At 48.8% G+C, this 15,134-nt stretch overlaps 1 protein-coding gene across 5 annotated transcripts in view; it reads left to right on the forward strand.

The window, feature by feature from the left end:
• SYT16 (synaptotagmin 16) overlaps positions 1–15,134 on the forward strand; it is a 111,823-nt gene that overhangs the window by 69,853 nt on the left and 26,836 nt on the right. The window contains exon 4 of one of the 5 annotated variants that reach the window (XM_081192637.1): positions 11,859–12,071. The exons of the other annotated variants lie outside the window; for them this stretch is intronic. Coding sequence (XP_081048763.1) covers positions 11,859–12,071 — 213 coding nt within the window. The remainder of the gene's footprint in view (positions 1–11,858; positions 12,072–15,134) is intronic. 5 annotated transcript variants of the gene reach the window in all.

Raw genomic sequence — 15,134 nt, forward strand, 5'->3', positions numbered from 1 at the left:
TGCCGCCGCATTTTTTTTTAAAAAAAATCTTTAAATGTTGCTTTCTTGGCTGTACGTATTCTTAATGCACCATCTTCCTCCCCGCTCCCCAAAATATAATAGAAGCTTTTAAGGATAAATTGGCACAAAACAAGAGCGACACTTGAATGCTTTTTGTTGCCATAGAAGCGCTTCGGGCGGATGACAGAAGGACCCTTTTGCTAATAGTAAAGTACCGGAAGAAAATAGACACTCTTCATTTAGCAGTTGCTGATGATGGAAGAGCAAAAAACCCTTATGTTCTTACCCCAACATAGACTCTACTGTGTGTGCATATGTTACCTTGGTGGGGGTTTTCCCTCCCCCTGTGTAAAAGCAACAGGAAAAGTAGTGTCTTAAGAAGAAGATTCTAGGGGTGGCGGGGCTGGGGATCGTAGCAGTTGAAGACATGCATTTAAAGTGCAACCCAAAGAATACCGGGAACTGTAGTTTTCCCCTTCACAGAGCTATAATTCCCAGGATTCTCTCGGGGATGTGCTTTAAATTGTGTGTTGGGTGTGCTTTAAATATATTCTGTAGATCTAATCATGGGGTCATGGAGTGAAGACTGGTGTAATATTTGTATCATAGAATTGTAGATTCGGAAGGGTCCTCCAAGGGACATCTAGTCCAACCCCTGAGATGCAGGAATAGCAACACCTGGACACAAGAGCTTCAGGGCTTGTTTGGAAGCGCTTTTGCCTTTGCCCTGTGAAATCAAAATGAGGCGTATAAAATTGCACATGGTACAGGGAAAGTGGATTGAGAGAAACAACCCCCTCCCCATCCTAGAACCTGATATCATTCAATCAAGCTGAATGTTGGAAGATTCAGGACAGGCAGAAGACAGGACTTTTTCACCCTCGCGCTTAGTTAGGCTCTGGAATTCGCTCCCACAATATATGGCGATGACCAGCAGCTTGGATGCCTTTATAAGAGGATTAGACAAATTCATGGAAGGTGAAGCTCTCAATGGCTGCTAGCTACAATGGCTATTCTCTGCCTCCACTATTTGGGGGCCGTTTGCCTCTGAATACTGTTTGCTGGGAATCAGAAATGGGGAGAAAGTGCTGCTGCACTCAGGTCCTGCTAGCAGGCATCTGATGGGCTTCTGTGTGATGCAGCAGCAAAGAAAGCTAATGCTATTCTAGGCTGCATCTACAGAAGTCTAGTGCCCAGATCAAGGGATGTCGTTGTTGTTGTTTAGTCATTTAGTCGTGTCCGACTCTTCATGACCCCATGGACCAGAGGACGCCAGGCACTCCTGTCTTTCACTGCCTCCCGCAGTTTGGTCAAACTCATGCTGGTAGCTTGGAGAACACTGTCCAACCATCTCGTCCTCTGTCGTCCCCTTCTCCTTGTGCCCTCCATCTTTCCCGACATCAGGGTCTTTTCCAGGGAGTCTTCTCTTCTCATGAGGTGGCCAAAGTACTGGAGCCTCAGCTTCAGGATCTGTCCTTCCAGTGACCACTCAGGGCTGATTTCCTTCAGAATGGAGAGGTTGGATCTTCTTGCAGTCCATGGGACTCTCAAGAGTCTCCTCCAACACCATAATTCAAAAGCATCAATTCTTCGGCGATCAGCCTTCTTTATGATCCAGGTCTCACTTCCGTACATCACTACTGGGAAAACCATAGCTTTAACTACCGGTATATGGACCTTTGTTGGCAAGGTTATGTCTCTGCTTTTTATAGTGCCACTCTATATTCTGCCTTGTTCAGACCACACCTGGAGTCCTGTGTCCAGTTGTGGGTGCCACAATTTTAGAAGGATATGGACAAGCTGGAAGGTGTGCAGAGGTGGGCAACCAAGGTGATCAAGGGTCTGGAAACCAAGCGTTCCTTATGAGGAACAGTTGAAGGAGTTGGGGATGTTCAGCCTGATAAAGAAGATAATGAAAGGAGATATGAAAGGAGATTCTGACTAAACATCAGGGATAACTTTCTGACAGTAAGAGCTGCTCAACAGTGGAACGTTCTCCCTTAGAAGGTGGTGGGATCTCCTTCCTTGGAGGGTTTTAAGCAGAGGTTGGATGGCCACCTGTCATGTATGATCTAGTTGAGATTGGCCCCTTCCAGCGCTATGATTCTATGACTTGATAGTTGTTGGATAAGTTCTATCACGGCCATCCTTGTGGTCTTTTCCCAAACCATTTTGAGGGCAGCAGGGTGGAGAAGGATGAGCTGGGTGTTGTGAGGAAGAGAGTTATTAAGGCACCTCTGAGTTGTGCCGTTCTGCCCAGAGAGTATGTCCTTTCTGGCAGATCTTTCTTCCTGCATGCTGCGAGGTAAATGTTTACTTGCACACTGCGAACAAAGAGAAGTGTTCTGTTGACAGCTGACAACATTTGGCATTTGCAAGCGAAGAGATAATCGTTGGAATACAGGAGAGGCGAACGAGACGCAGTTCACCTTGAATGGTTTAGATTAGCATCGACGCTTCCACCCCCAGCGTTCTGTACTTTTAACTCTCGTGTTTATGAAAACGGAAGGCTTCCGGCCTCTCAGCCTGACACTGTGTTCTTGTTGTTTGGAACATAAAGGGCCTCAATACATATGAGAGAGAGAGAGAGAGAGAGAGAGAGAGAGGCTGGCAGAGTTAAAACGGCAGAAAGTGAAGTCTTCCTTTGCAACTGTCAAGACTGAAATCGGCGCTAGCCAATGACTTTATTTCGGTTCTGCTGAAAAACGTTGGTTTTTTTACTGCATCTTGGTTAAAAGATGCCACCATGCTTGGAATACCGTGTACGGTGGCACCGTGGGTTAAGAACTTAATTTGTTCTGGAGGTCCGTTCTTAAGCTGAAACTGTGCTTAACCTGAGGTACCACTTTAGCTAATGGGGCCTCCCGCTGCTGCTGTGCCGCCGCCTCATCCTGAAGCAAAGTTCTTAACCCGAGGTACTATTTCTGGGTTAGTAGAGTTTGTAACCTCAAGCGTCTGTAACCTGAAGCATCTGTAACCCGAGGTACCACTGTACAGTTCTGGTTGCCTCGCCCCATGAAGGCAGGAGATAGGGAGAAGTTGGGCCACTGGCCTGATCCTGCAAGCTCTTTTTCTGTGTTCTTATTATCCCTTATCATTGGCCATGGTCAGGAATGGAAGTTGTAGTCCACATTATCTGGGGGGAACCTTGCTGGCTACCCTGACCATAAATGCACCAAACAACTGAAATATATTTGCTGCTGAACATGGTTTCTCCATGTTTAGCCTGGAGAAGAGGAGGTTAAGGGGTGATATGATAGCCATGTTCAAATATATAAAAGGATGTCACATAGAGGAGGGAGAAAGGTTGTTTTCTGCTGCTCCAGAGAAGCGGACACGGAGCAATGGATCCAAACTACAAGAAAGAAGATTCCACCTAAACATTAGGAAGAACTTCCTGACAGTAAGAGCTGTTTGACAGTGGAATTTGCTGCCAAGGAGTGTGGTGGAGTCTCCTACTTTGGAGGTCTTTAAGCAGAGGCTTGACAACCATATGTCAGGAGTGCTCTGATGGTGTTTCCTGCTTGGCAGGGGGTTGGACTCAATGGCCCTTGTGGTCTCTTCCAACTCTATGATTCTATGATTCTATGATTCTATGATTCTATGATAAAAGGGATGCCCAGTTATACTGCTGCAGATGCACCACAGCGTTTCATCTCTCTGTGCTCCTCCCAGCAGCCATTCCTCCTCTGATCCTTGCTGTAGATGCATTTCCTGTCCATCTCCAGCATGGCAGGGCGGGTGGTAAGCTAGATGGAGCAGTGAGCTGCCTCCGTATTAGGCAGCCTCTCATGTTACAGTTTCCAGAGAGGTAGCTGTGTTGGTCTGCTACAGGTGTCGATAACACAGACACCTAGCCATTGGTAAGCCAATGGAGACACAAAGTGTGCTGATAAAAACAACAAAACACCTTAGTTCTTATTCAGTCCACAAGAGATGCCTCTCGAATTGTAATCCAGTAGTTTTCTTTGGCAGTTAATGCTTCATTTTGGGTCTGAGTTTGTCAGCACACATTTATACGGCGTGAGCCAATGTCTCACATACATCTGAGGTTCTGGACAGTCTATATTTGTAAAACTCTGTCCCATTCCGCTCTCTGTTTGGCTGCCAACATGTGCCGATTTCCATGAGATACATTGTTTACCAAACAGAAATCTGCAGCGCGAATATTGTACGCAATGAAATGTCTCATTCTGACACTTCTCTCTGATTTGAGTCATAACCTTAATTAATCCAGCGTCTGAGTAGCCTTTTTGGGGATAGTGAGATCACAAATGTGACAATAGCTGAGAATTGGCAGAAGAACCAACTTTCACCAAGCAGAAGGCTAGGTTGGACCACTTGACTGTCTCACCTGGGTAGTTTATACAGAATAAAGCGAAACACGAGATGAGCATATTGCAGAGCAGCAGGATGGGTGCCAGGCAGATGGGCTTTGCTCAGTGAATGCAGCCGCCAGTAAGGTGGCTGAAGCACAACTTCTCCAGAGAAGCTTGCCAAGTATTTCCAAAGAACCTGGAAATGAATGGCAGATGGATCCCTTTCTTCGTGTTCAGCATAGAGTGTGCAACACATATATGTTAGGAGGTAATCTTTACAACAGCCATGTAAGGTAGGCCCGGACTTTACAACAGTCGCAGGACTTGCCAGTGTCCCTATTTTCCAGGGAAAGTTTCTGATTTGATCTCGGAACGTCCCGCTTTTCCCCAGGACACCCCTATTTTCATTGGAGAAATTTTGGAAGGTATGGAGTTATGCGACCCACGAGCTAAGGAGATAAGTAACTACGCAACCTTTAGAAGACATCTGAAGGCAGTCCTGTTTAGTGTGTGTGTTGGATGCTGCTGGGGCATCCCAGTCAGACTGGCAGAGTATAAATAATAAAGTTATTACTACAGTGGTACCTCAGAAGTCGAACGGAATCCATTCTGGAAGTCCGTTTGACTTCTAAAATGTTCAGAAACCAAGGTGTGGCTTCCGATTGGCTGGAGGAAGCTCCTGCAGCCAATCGGAAGCCCCGCTGGATGTTTGGTTTCCAAAAGAACGTTCAAAAACCAGAAGAATCACTTCCAGGTTTGCGGCATTCGGGAGCCAAAACTTTCGAGCCGCAATGCATTCATCAACCAAGGTGCAACTGTATTATTATTGACAAGGACATCCCTATTTTCGTTGGAGAAATGTTGGAGTTTCTGGTTTTCACCAGAATGATCCTTGTCCCTGTGTAGCGCCAAAGAGCAGGTTTTCTGGAGAAAAGTGGCAAGGCAAAGGCAGAACCCCTCGCACCCACGCATTCTAGGTATGGGACAAACAAAGGGGTGGCTGAACCCTTCGTTTTTCAGAAGTTGCAAAGCCTTGTAGAGGAGCCTTAATCGCCTTGCATTGCAAACTGGCTCTGCAAGGCTATGTCACGGCTAAGACCGTTCCTTCCGCCCCTGAAGCCACTTGCTTGTGAATCTTCGTTCTGGAACCCGAGCAATGTGCAAGCGGTCAAAAGCGCTGTAGGTTTCCAGGCTACCGTGATGTATCTGCTGTGTGGGAGGAAGGGAGAGGGATCCAGCACAAAAGTATTTCATCTCCCTCTGCTTCTCAGGAGGGTTTGCAAGTGCTGTTTTTCTTCATAGCTATGGAAGAATGTAGGGATGCGGGTGGGTTAAGCCACAGAGCCTAGGACTTGCCGATCAGAAGGTCAGCGGTTCGAATCCCCACGACGGGGTGAGCTCTCGTTGTTTGGTCCCTGCTCCTGCCCACCTAGCAGTTCAAAAGCACGTCAAAGTGCAAGTAGATAAATAGGTACCGCTCTGTCGGGAAGGTGAACGGCGTTTCCGTGCGGTGCTCTGGTTCGCCAGAAGCGGCTTAGTCATGCTGGCCACATGACCCGGAAGCTGGACGCTGGCTCCCTTGGCCAATAAAGCGAGATGAGCGCCACAACCCCAGAGTCGGTCACGACTGGACCTAATGGTCAGGGGTCCCTTTACCTTTACCTTTATGGAAGAACATGTGTCTCTCTGTGTGTAGAAAGAGACTTTCAGAAAAGAACCTTGTTGAATCAGGTATTTTGTGTTCTGCTAGATCAGTGTTTTTTTTCAAAATTGGGGAAAAGCTGCTTTTGGACTACAACTCCCATCATCCCTAGCAGGGGTGATGAGAATTGTAGTCCGAAAACACCTGGAGACGCAAGTTTGGGAAACACGGCTTTAGATTAATCCAGGGTGACCAATGTGCCACCAGCCAGATGTTCTTCAACCCCAATTTCCATCACCCCAATACCATTGGTCATGATGGCTGGGGCTGATGGGAGTTGGAATTCCTCAAGATTTCGTGGGCTGTTCCTGGGTTAGCATCTGACACCCTTTCCCTGAACTTCGTTGTCTTTAAAAACATTCACATCACGACAAAACAAGGCCTGGGAAATGGAGGGATTTTCCTTTGATAGCCAACATGGCTCAGTGGAGCCCAAACTTGAATTCCCAACTCAACTGGCAACCAGGTGATGCACTTAGGCGATGCACTTTCTTTCAACAGTGCTTTCCCTGCTTGTATTTCCCAGAAACTGGTTTCTAGAGCTTGCCGTTGACAATGGAGGGAGAGCGTAGCGATCGTGGCTGGTTGCCACTGGTAGCTTAATCCCCCAATAACTTGCCTAATCCTCTTTTCAAACCATTCAAGTTGGGAGCCATCGCTGCCTCTTGCAGAGCGAATTCTGTAGTTTATCTGTGTGACGAAGTGCTGTTACTACTACTTCTACCACTAATAATAATAGTAATTTATTATTTATACCCCGCCCATCTGGTTGGGTTTCCCCAGCCACTCTGGGTGGCTCCCAACAGAATATTAAAAACCTTCTAAAAGTCAGACAGTTGTTTATTTCCTTGATATCTGGTGGGAGGGCGTTCCACAGGGCAGGTGCCACCACCAAGAAGGCCCTTTCCCTGTTTCCCTGTAACCTCACTTCTTGCAGTGAGAAAACCGCCAGAAGGCCCTCAGAGCTGGACTTCAGTATCAGGGCTGAACGATGGGCGTGGAGACGCTCCTTCAGGTGTACTGGGCCGAGGCTGTTTAGGGCTTTAAAGGTCAGCACCAACAGTTTGAATTGTGCTGAGAAACCCACTGGGAGCCAATGTAGGACTGGTGTTATATGGTCTTGACGACCACCTTCTGTAAAATGTGTTTACCTCTGAGAAATGTGAACTGCCAAAACGCTATTGCCTCCCTGCTATGGATAGCCTCAAGCCGTCATTAAAAAATATATAAATACATTAACTGGATGTGTAGGAAAGTGAGACTGAAAGAGCCCCCCATTGCATACCCTCCCCACAACCACCCCAGTTTTCCCAGGACATCCATCCTGACTTCTGGTGCCGCACAAGCTGACTTGCGTGGAAGTACGGCTCCGAAAGATGTGCATCTCCTTCCTTGGAGGTGTTTAAGCAGAGGTTGGATGACCACCTGTCTTGGATGCTTTAGCTGAGATTCCTGCATTGCAGGGGGTTGGGCTAGATGACCCTTGGTGTCCCTTCCAACTCTACAATTCTATGACCCCGTGGAATGCTGGAGGGTATGCCGTTGATGCTGCTTGCAGCCCGGACTCTCCCAAATCCATGTGTATTTCCCTGCCGATGGGATCAGTACGGTGCCCTTTGTTTTACGTTGCCGTTGGCTCTCCCTAACTTGCGCCTGAGCTTGAAAACTCTGTCCTCCCCGTGTCGTCCTTAAACGGCGCCTCCAAGGTACTTCGAGGGTGAGCTCGGGCCTTGGGGAAAACAACCTTGCCGGAGATTGAGCCCAGCGCAGATCCTTGGTTATAAAAGAACAGATGTTCCGATGCCATCACCCCTGCTAATTGGAATTAAAAAAAGAGGCGCTGTGCCGCATCTCAAATTTCCCAGCCATCTGCGCCAGGGGAAAACAGAACAGGAGGACGCTTTCCTTTGGGAACTTGTCGAGCGGTGGGTGCGAGGGACAGCTGGTGTGTGTGTGTGTGTGTGTGTGTGTGTGCGTGCTAGAAAGGGAGAGCATATGAACACACCAGCTGTCGGGTGTGTTACTATTTTGTGTTGCTTACCCTTGGGAATAAAGGAACACAGTTCTGGCACCAGCCGAGGCTGGTTGCAGCAGTTTTTCGGCACGACCAACGCCTGTGACGGGGAACAGAGTCGTTTCTGCACTTGAGGGTCTGTTTCTCTTACTTACACCATCCAGCACAAAAACATTGGTATACTAGTATATACCAGCCTCTGCCAACCTGGTGCCACCCTGAGGTCCATGGTCTACAGTTCCCACAATCCCTGATCGTTGGTCATGCTAGCTGGGTGTCAGGGCTGGTTCAGAGTCCTCTTTATTCTAGGGAAAAGTTTGCAAGGCAGCAGTGCCTAGAAGCAGGACTGGCCCCTATGAAACAGTTGCCAGGGCTGAATGTCTTCGCCTTCTACTTCCCTCTAAGACTCCTTCCAAGCAGCCTCAAACTATGTTGGGTGAGGCGAATCGGCGCTCTTTGTTCTTCTAGGCACATAGCTTTCCGTGTCCTTGGAGACAAGGGCGGAGAGGAGCTTAGTACAGTAGGAGCAGCAAGCTCCTGCCATGTTTCTGCAGCGTCTGTCTTCCTCCTCCTCCTCTGCTTCATCTGCTGAGTCCGAACTGCTTTCTGCACCTGGCTCCTCTTGCTCGCTAAAGCCTGTTGCCTCTTCAGCACCCAACCATTCCTCCCCTTCTCCCTCTGACCTGCCCTCAGTGTCCCACCACCACTTCCCGGGCTCTGAGTCTTCCTCCTCTAAGGCTTCCCTAGGGGGTTCCCTGGCTGGCAGCACTCCTCATCAGCCAGCCAGTCCCCGACACTGGGGTTGATGGGAGATGGTGTCCAAAACATTTGGATTATGCCAGATGGGGAGGTCTGCTATAAAGGACACCCGAAGTCACCCAGGGGACAGCAAGGTCAGGAAGGAGCAGGCAGAATCGAGCAGCGTGGTCTAAGTCAGCCTTACCCAACCTGGGGTGCTTCAAATATTTGGATTACAATCCCCATCAAAGTAATTGGATACACTCTCGCTGTGTTTAGCTCGAGTGTATCTATGCCTTTCCAGTTTAGAGCTTGGCTTGGGGTGGGATGGAGTTTGTATGTTTTTAATAAATGCCAGATGTTATTCAGTGCTGGTTAGTGGATCTTCCCAGATCTTATCAAGGAACCTCCTGCTTCTGATCCTTGTTGTTGTTGTTTAGTCATTTAGCCGTGTCCGACTCTTCGTGACCCAATGGACCAGAGCACGCCAGGCACTCCTGTCTTCCACGGCCTCCCGCAGTTTGGTCAAACTCATGTTGGTAGCTTCGAGAACACTATCCAACCATCTCGTCCTCTGCCGTCCCCTTCTCCTTGTGCCCTCCATCTTTCCCAACATCAGGTTCTTTTCCAGGGAGTCTTCTCTTCTCATGAGGTGGCCAAAGTATTGGAGCCTCAGCTTCATGATCTGTCCTTCCAGTGACCACTCAGGGCTGATTTCCTTAAGAATGGACAGGTTTGATCTTCTTGCAGTCCATTGGACTCTCAAGAGTCCTTAGAGCACTTTTTTGCACTTTAATGAACGGAATATTAAGGTGACGAATTGGAAAATTGCCTGAACTGTGCAGCAAATAGCTGCAGATAGCTAGCATAAAACGTTGGGGGTGGGAGGGGCAAGACTGAAACATGGCTTGATTTGCTGGTCTGCATGGCTGTATCATTTCAACTGCAAATCTGATCTTTTTGCCCAGATGAGGGCATTGCTGCAAACTCTTTTGCTTTGTTTTCCTCCTTGGTGGAAGAGCATCTGCTTTGCATTCAGAAAGCCCCAGGTTTCAATCCCACAGTGTTTCTCAAACTAGTGTTCCCAGCTGTTGCTGGACTCCAGCTCCCATCATCCCTGACCACTGGTCCTGCTAGCTATTGGGAGCTGGGGACCCAAGCTGTGGCCTAAAGGCATCTTGAGGCAGGGCTGGGAGAGACTCCGTGGCTGAAACCCTGGAGAGCTGCTGCCAGTCAGTGCAGACAGTACTGAAGTAGATTCACCCAATGGTCTGACTTAATAGAAGGCACCTTCCTAGATCCTCTGCATGTTCCTTGGTGCTTGACAGAATAAAAGAGGTTTGGAGCTTGCTCAGCAGTAGAGGCTCTCTGGATTTGATGCTCGCTGGCAGAAATGTGTCATATTTTTATGTGCATCAATAAGCCTGAAAATACAGTGCTACCTCGGTTTTTGAACGTAATCCATTCCCAAAGTTCAACTTCCGAAACGTTCGAAAACCGAAGCATTTACTTCTGGAAAACTCAATACGGAAGCTGCGTGGCACGTTCAGCTTCTGAAAAGCATTAAAAAACCAAAACGTTTGACTTCCAAGATGTTGGAAAACCGAGGTACCACTCTTCTTCTGCTTCTGCTTCTGCTTCATTGAATTTATATACCACCCTATACCCGGTATATGGGATGCGGGTGGCACTGTGGGTTAAACCACACTGCCTAGGACTTGCCGATCAGAAGGTCGGTGGTTCGAATCCCCGTGATGGGTTGCGCTCCCGTTGCTCGGTCCCTGCTCCTGCCAACCTAGCAGTTCGAAAGCATGTCAAAGTGCAAGTAGATAAATAGGTACCGCTCCGGCAGGAAGGTAAACGGCGTTTCCGTGCACTGCTCTGGTTTGCCAGAAGCGGCTTAGTCATGCTGGCCACATGACCCAGAAGCTGTACGCCGGCTCCCTCGGCCAATAAAGCGAGATGAGCGCTGCAACCCCAGAGTCGGCCATGACTGGACCTAATGGTCAGGGGTCCCTTTACCTTTACCCGGTATATAATCACCACTTTGACGATTATTTTCATAGAATCATAGAATCATAGAGTTGGGAGAGACCACAAGGGCCACCGAGTCCAACCCCCTGCCAAGCAGGAAACACCATCAGAGCACTCCTGACATATGGTTGTCAAGCCTCTGCTTAAAGACCTCCAAAGAAGGAGACTCCACCACACTCCTTGGCAGCAAATTCCACTGTCAAACAGCTCTTATTTTAAATGGAAGCAAGTGAATGCTAACCCCCATTACAACTTCTCTCCACTGACACCCATCCTGTTCATTGGAAAGGAAAGGAAAAATTGATTGGGGTATAATGGGGAAGCAGGAGTGAAATATTTCTTGTTGATTCCGCCAAGAGGAAGGGACATAGAAAGTCAAGGGAAGTCACTTAGAGGAGAGGCTATTGATGGCTGCTAGCCATGATGGCTGCCTCTGCAGTTCAAGGCAGCAAGGCTACTGAATACCAGTCCCTGAAAGAGAGGGCTGTTATGCTTGAATCCTGCTTGCTGGTTTCCCACAGGCATCTAGTTGGCCCCTGTGAGAACGGGATGCTGGACTCATGCAGCAGGTCTCAACTTATCTTCTTCTTCTTCGGCGATCACTTGTAGCTGAGTAAGATTGTCTTTCATAAACACGGTTTTAATAGTGAGTCCGTAAGTGACTGTGGAGGCCAATTCTGGATCCACATGTCCTTCCACAGTGGGGACATTGGTTTCTGGGTGGGAGTTGATCACAGTGTGGCTTTGCCAAGCGTGCCTTCCTCTTAGCAAGTTTCTCCCTTGCGTTCTGAGTTCGAGTGTCTTCAAAGCCCATGACACCTTTGGTAAAGGCTGTTCTCCAACTGGAGCGCTCACAGGCCAGTGTTTCCCAATTGTCAGTGTCTATACTACATTTTTTTAGACACTCAGTGACTGATGCTCTAAGTGACTTGTTTCTCATTTTCTGAAAGCCACTCTCTTATCTGGAAACTGTCATTTTCTCTGCATCCTTCTCCACGATCTGTCAAAATTCCTCTTTGTATGTTTTTGTGTGTGTGCTCTTTTCTCCCAGTGAATAGCTTCGGGGAGGACGAAGAGCTGACCACCTCCTCGGACAGCGACGACGAGGTGATCAAACAGTTTGAGATCTCCGTTTCGCGCTCGCAGAGCTTCCGTTCGGGAGTTTCCGAGAAAGGGACGCAAGCCGGTTCCGAGCGCAGGCCCAAATTCAACCGCTTGCTGTCGAACCACGAAGAGTACAGCTCCGAGGCCTCTGAATGCGAAGGTATTATCCAGCTCTGTCCAAAAAGAAAAACAAAGCAGTCAAACACAAGAGATGGTTTGTTCTGAGAAGTCCAGCAAGTTTTCTGTGGCTACGGAGGAAATGGCAAAAGCAGTAAAAAATGCACTGATGTGCTGGTGCGCGCACACTGTTTTCCCATGACTTGAAAGGATTCTGCATTTTGAATCTTGGTTGATAGGCGCACCCTCTCATGATGAAAACGTCAAAGGGGTAACGAAACGGTAACCCGAGAAAAATGCATCTCCCAAGATTCTCTGGGTCAACTTCCCAGAGAACCTTGCGAATGGCAGAGGATTCTGGGAAGCATTCTACAGAACACACTCACTTTCCTGCAGGACATTTCCTAGGTCTCTCTTTGTGCCTGAGGATGAACCTCAATGCTCCCCTGCCTTGCAAGGGAAAAATCTTTTCAGGAAAACTTGTTCGCCATTACAGTGGTACCTCAGGTTACATACACTTCAGGTTACATACGCTTCAGGTTACAGACTCCGCTAACCCAGAAATTGTGCTCCAGGTTAAGAAGTTTGCTTCAGGATGAGAACAGAAATCGTGCTTCAGCGGCGTGGCAGCGGCAGGAGGCCCCATTAGCTAAAGTGGTGCTTCAGGTTAAGAACAGTTTCAGGTTAAGTACGGACTTCCGGAACGAATTAAGTACTTAACCTGAGCTACCACTGTACTGAATTTCTCCCTGGGGAACTCTGCAGTCATTGGCTCCCCCACATACCTATATAGTGGTACCTTGGTTTCTGAATGGCTTAGCTCCCAAACAAATTGGCTCCTGAACGCCACAAACCCGGAAGTAAGTGTTCCGGTTTGCGAACGTTTTTTAGAAGCCGAATGTCCGTTTCGGCTGTCGGCGTTGTTTCCGGGGCCCATCAGCCAATCAGAAGCTGTGCCTTGGTTTGCGAACGTTTTGGAAGTCAAACGGACTTCCAGAACGGATTGAGTTCGGGAACCAAGGTACTACTGTACAAGGTTGCCAAGGGAACCCCGAGATTTTACAGAACACAGTTTTCACCAACCTAGTCGGTAGGATTCAGCCGTCCCAACTGAATCCCTCAAACCGCATTCCTTAATAATAGCCAACATCCTGGCTGCAGACCAAATCCACAAGGCACGGTGGGGAGGCAAACTTTGTGTGGGAAGTGTGTAATGTAACTTCTCACTAGAAAGGCACGTCTTCTATTCTGAAAAGCCTGCGGCGCTTTTTTATTTACTCCTTTTTTTTTACATTTATAAAACCTGCCTTTTCAGCCCACCGCTCTGACGTGCCCCAAATATATATATATCAATCATGTCCTTGTTGATTTTGGAGTTGCAATCTGCTGCGTGAGCCGAGTCCTGTTTGATTTTAGCAGAGCTGGGAGCCATCATAAGCATAAGCCTTTGGTTTGGGGAGTGGGGAAACGCCATCTGGACCCGTTCTGTGCATAAGAACTGGACCATGTGGTTTTCAACCTAAATGCACACTTTAACTTGGCTGGAAGCCCCATTGAACCGACTGGGCTTGTGAAAATGCACAGGGCCAAACTACCGTATTTTCCGCTCTATAAGACGCACCAGACCACAAGACGCACCTAGTTTTTGGAGGAGGAAAACAAGGGGGGGGGGGAAATACTCTGAATCTCAGAAGCCAGAACAGCAAGAGGGATCGCTGCTCAGTGAAAGCAGCAATCCCTCTTGCTGTTCTGGCTTCTGGGATAGCTGCGCAGCCTGCATTCGCTCCATAAGACGCACACACATTTCCCCTTACTTTTTAGGAGGGAAAAAGTGAGTCTTATAGAGCAAAAAATACGGTATAAAGCTGTGCTGATTCCAGCAGGGCTTTCATAGGCTGCAGACTTGAGCGCAGCTGAAACGTTAAGTGTCTCAGCACCCCTGCAGAGTTTTGCCCAAGGAAAGGCTTCCCATTATTCCTGGGTGGCTTCTTTCACCTCCCTGCCCTGCCCCTCTTCCCTAGCAAATGAAGGATGGTAAATGTGTGGTGCGGGAGAAATAATTCAGAGCAGGGAAGCGGGAAGCTTTTTCAGCTGCAGGGCTGCTCCTGAGCAACTTCAAAGAACCATAGAATTGCAGAGTTGGAAGGGACACCCCAATGTCATCTAGTCCAGCCCCCTGGCAATGCAGGGATCTTGCCCTAATTGGACTCGAACCCGCAGCACCGCGATTGAGAGCCTTGTGCTCTACCGACTGAGTAAAGGCAAAAGTGGGCAGAGAAGCAAGTGTACGTCTTACCTTAGTAGAGCATGCGGGTTTCTGCACTCCCCTGTCTCTGTCATAGAATCATGGAATCATAGCGTTGGAAGGGACCCCGAAGGTCATCCAGTCCAACCCCTTGGAATGCAGGAAACTCAGCCGAAGCACCCAAGACAGATCCATCCAGACAAGCAAGAGACAAACAAGAGTTCAAGGGCACATCTAGCCAGGCAAAAACATGGAAGGAGGGTGCATAGCAGGGCTAGTGAGGGATGTGGCCTGGAGAGAAGTCCAAGGGCCAAGTGCAGAGGTCTAGAGGGCCACATTCAGCCTCTGGGCCCGAGGCTCTCCTTCCGTGATATAGAGAAACAGGATGTTCTGATTACTGTATTTTTTGCTCTATAGGCCGCACTGGACCATAGTATGCACCAGACCATAGGAGGGGGAGAACGGGGGGGGGGGGGAATCTCCCCCTCTCTGCTCAGCGCCCCTTCAGTGCAGTGGCAGGAGAAACAGAGCCCCTTCCATTTCTCCTCCCGCTTCATAGAGGGGCGCTGCGCAGAGAGGGAAAACTGTGCAGCGCCTCTCCAGCGAAGCAAAGCCTGGAGAGAAAGAGGGATCGGTGTGCCCCAACCCCTCTCGCTCTCAAGCTTCGGGTGGCTATCCGCAAGCCTTCGGAGCGCAGCAGGAACTCCTGCTGCGCTCCGAAGGCTTGCGGATAGCCGCCTGAAGCCCCCGGAGCGCAGCGGGAGTTCACACTCTGCTCCGGGGGCTTCAGGTGGCTATCCGCAAGCCTTCGGAGCACGGGGGGAGCTCTCCCTCTGCACTTCGGAGGCTTTGCGTTGCTAT

The sequence above is a fragment of the Podarcis bocagei genome (assembly GCF_964188305.1).
Source record: "Podarcis bocagei genome assembly, chromosome: 1".
NCBI classification, from domain to species: Eukaryota; Metazoa; Chordata; class Lepidosauria; order Squamata; family Lacertidae; genus Podarcis; species Podarcis bocagei.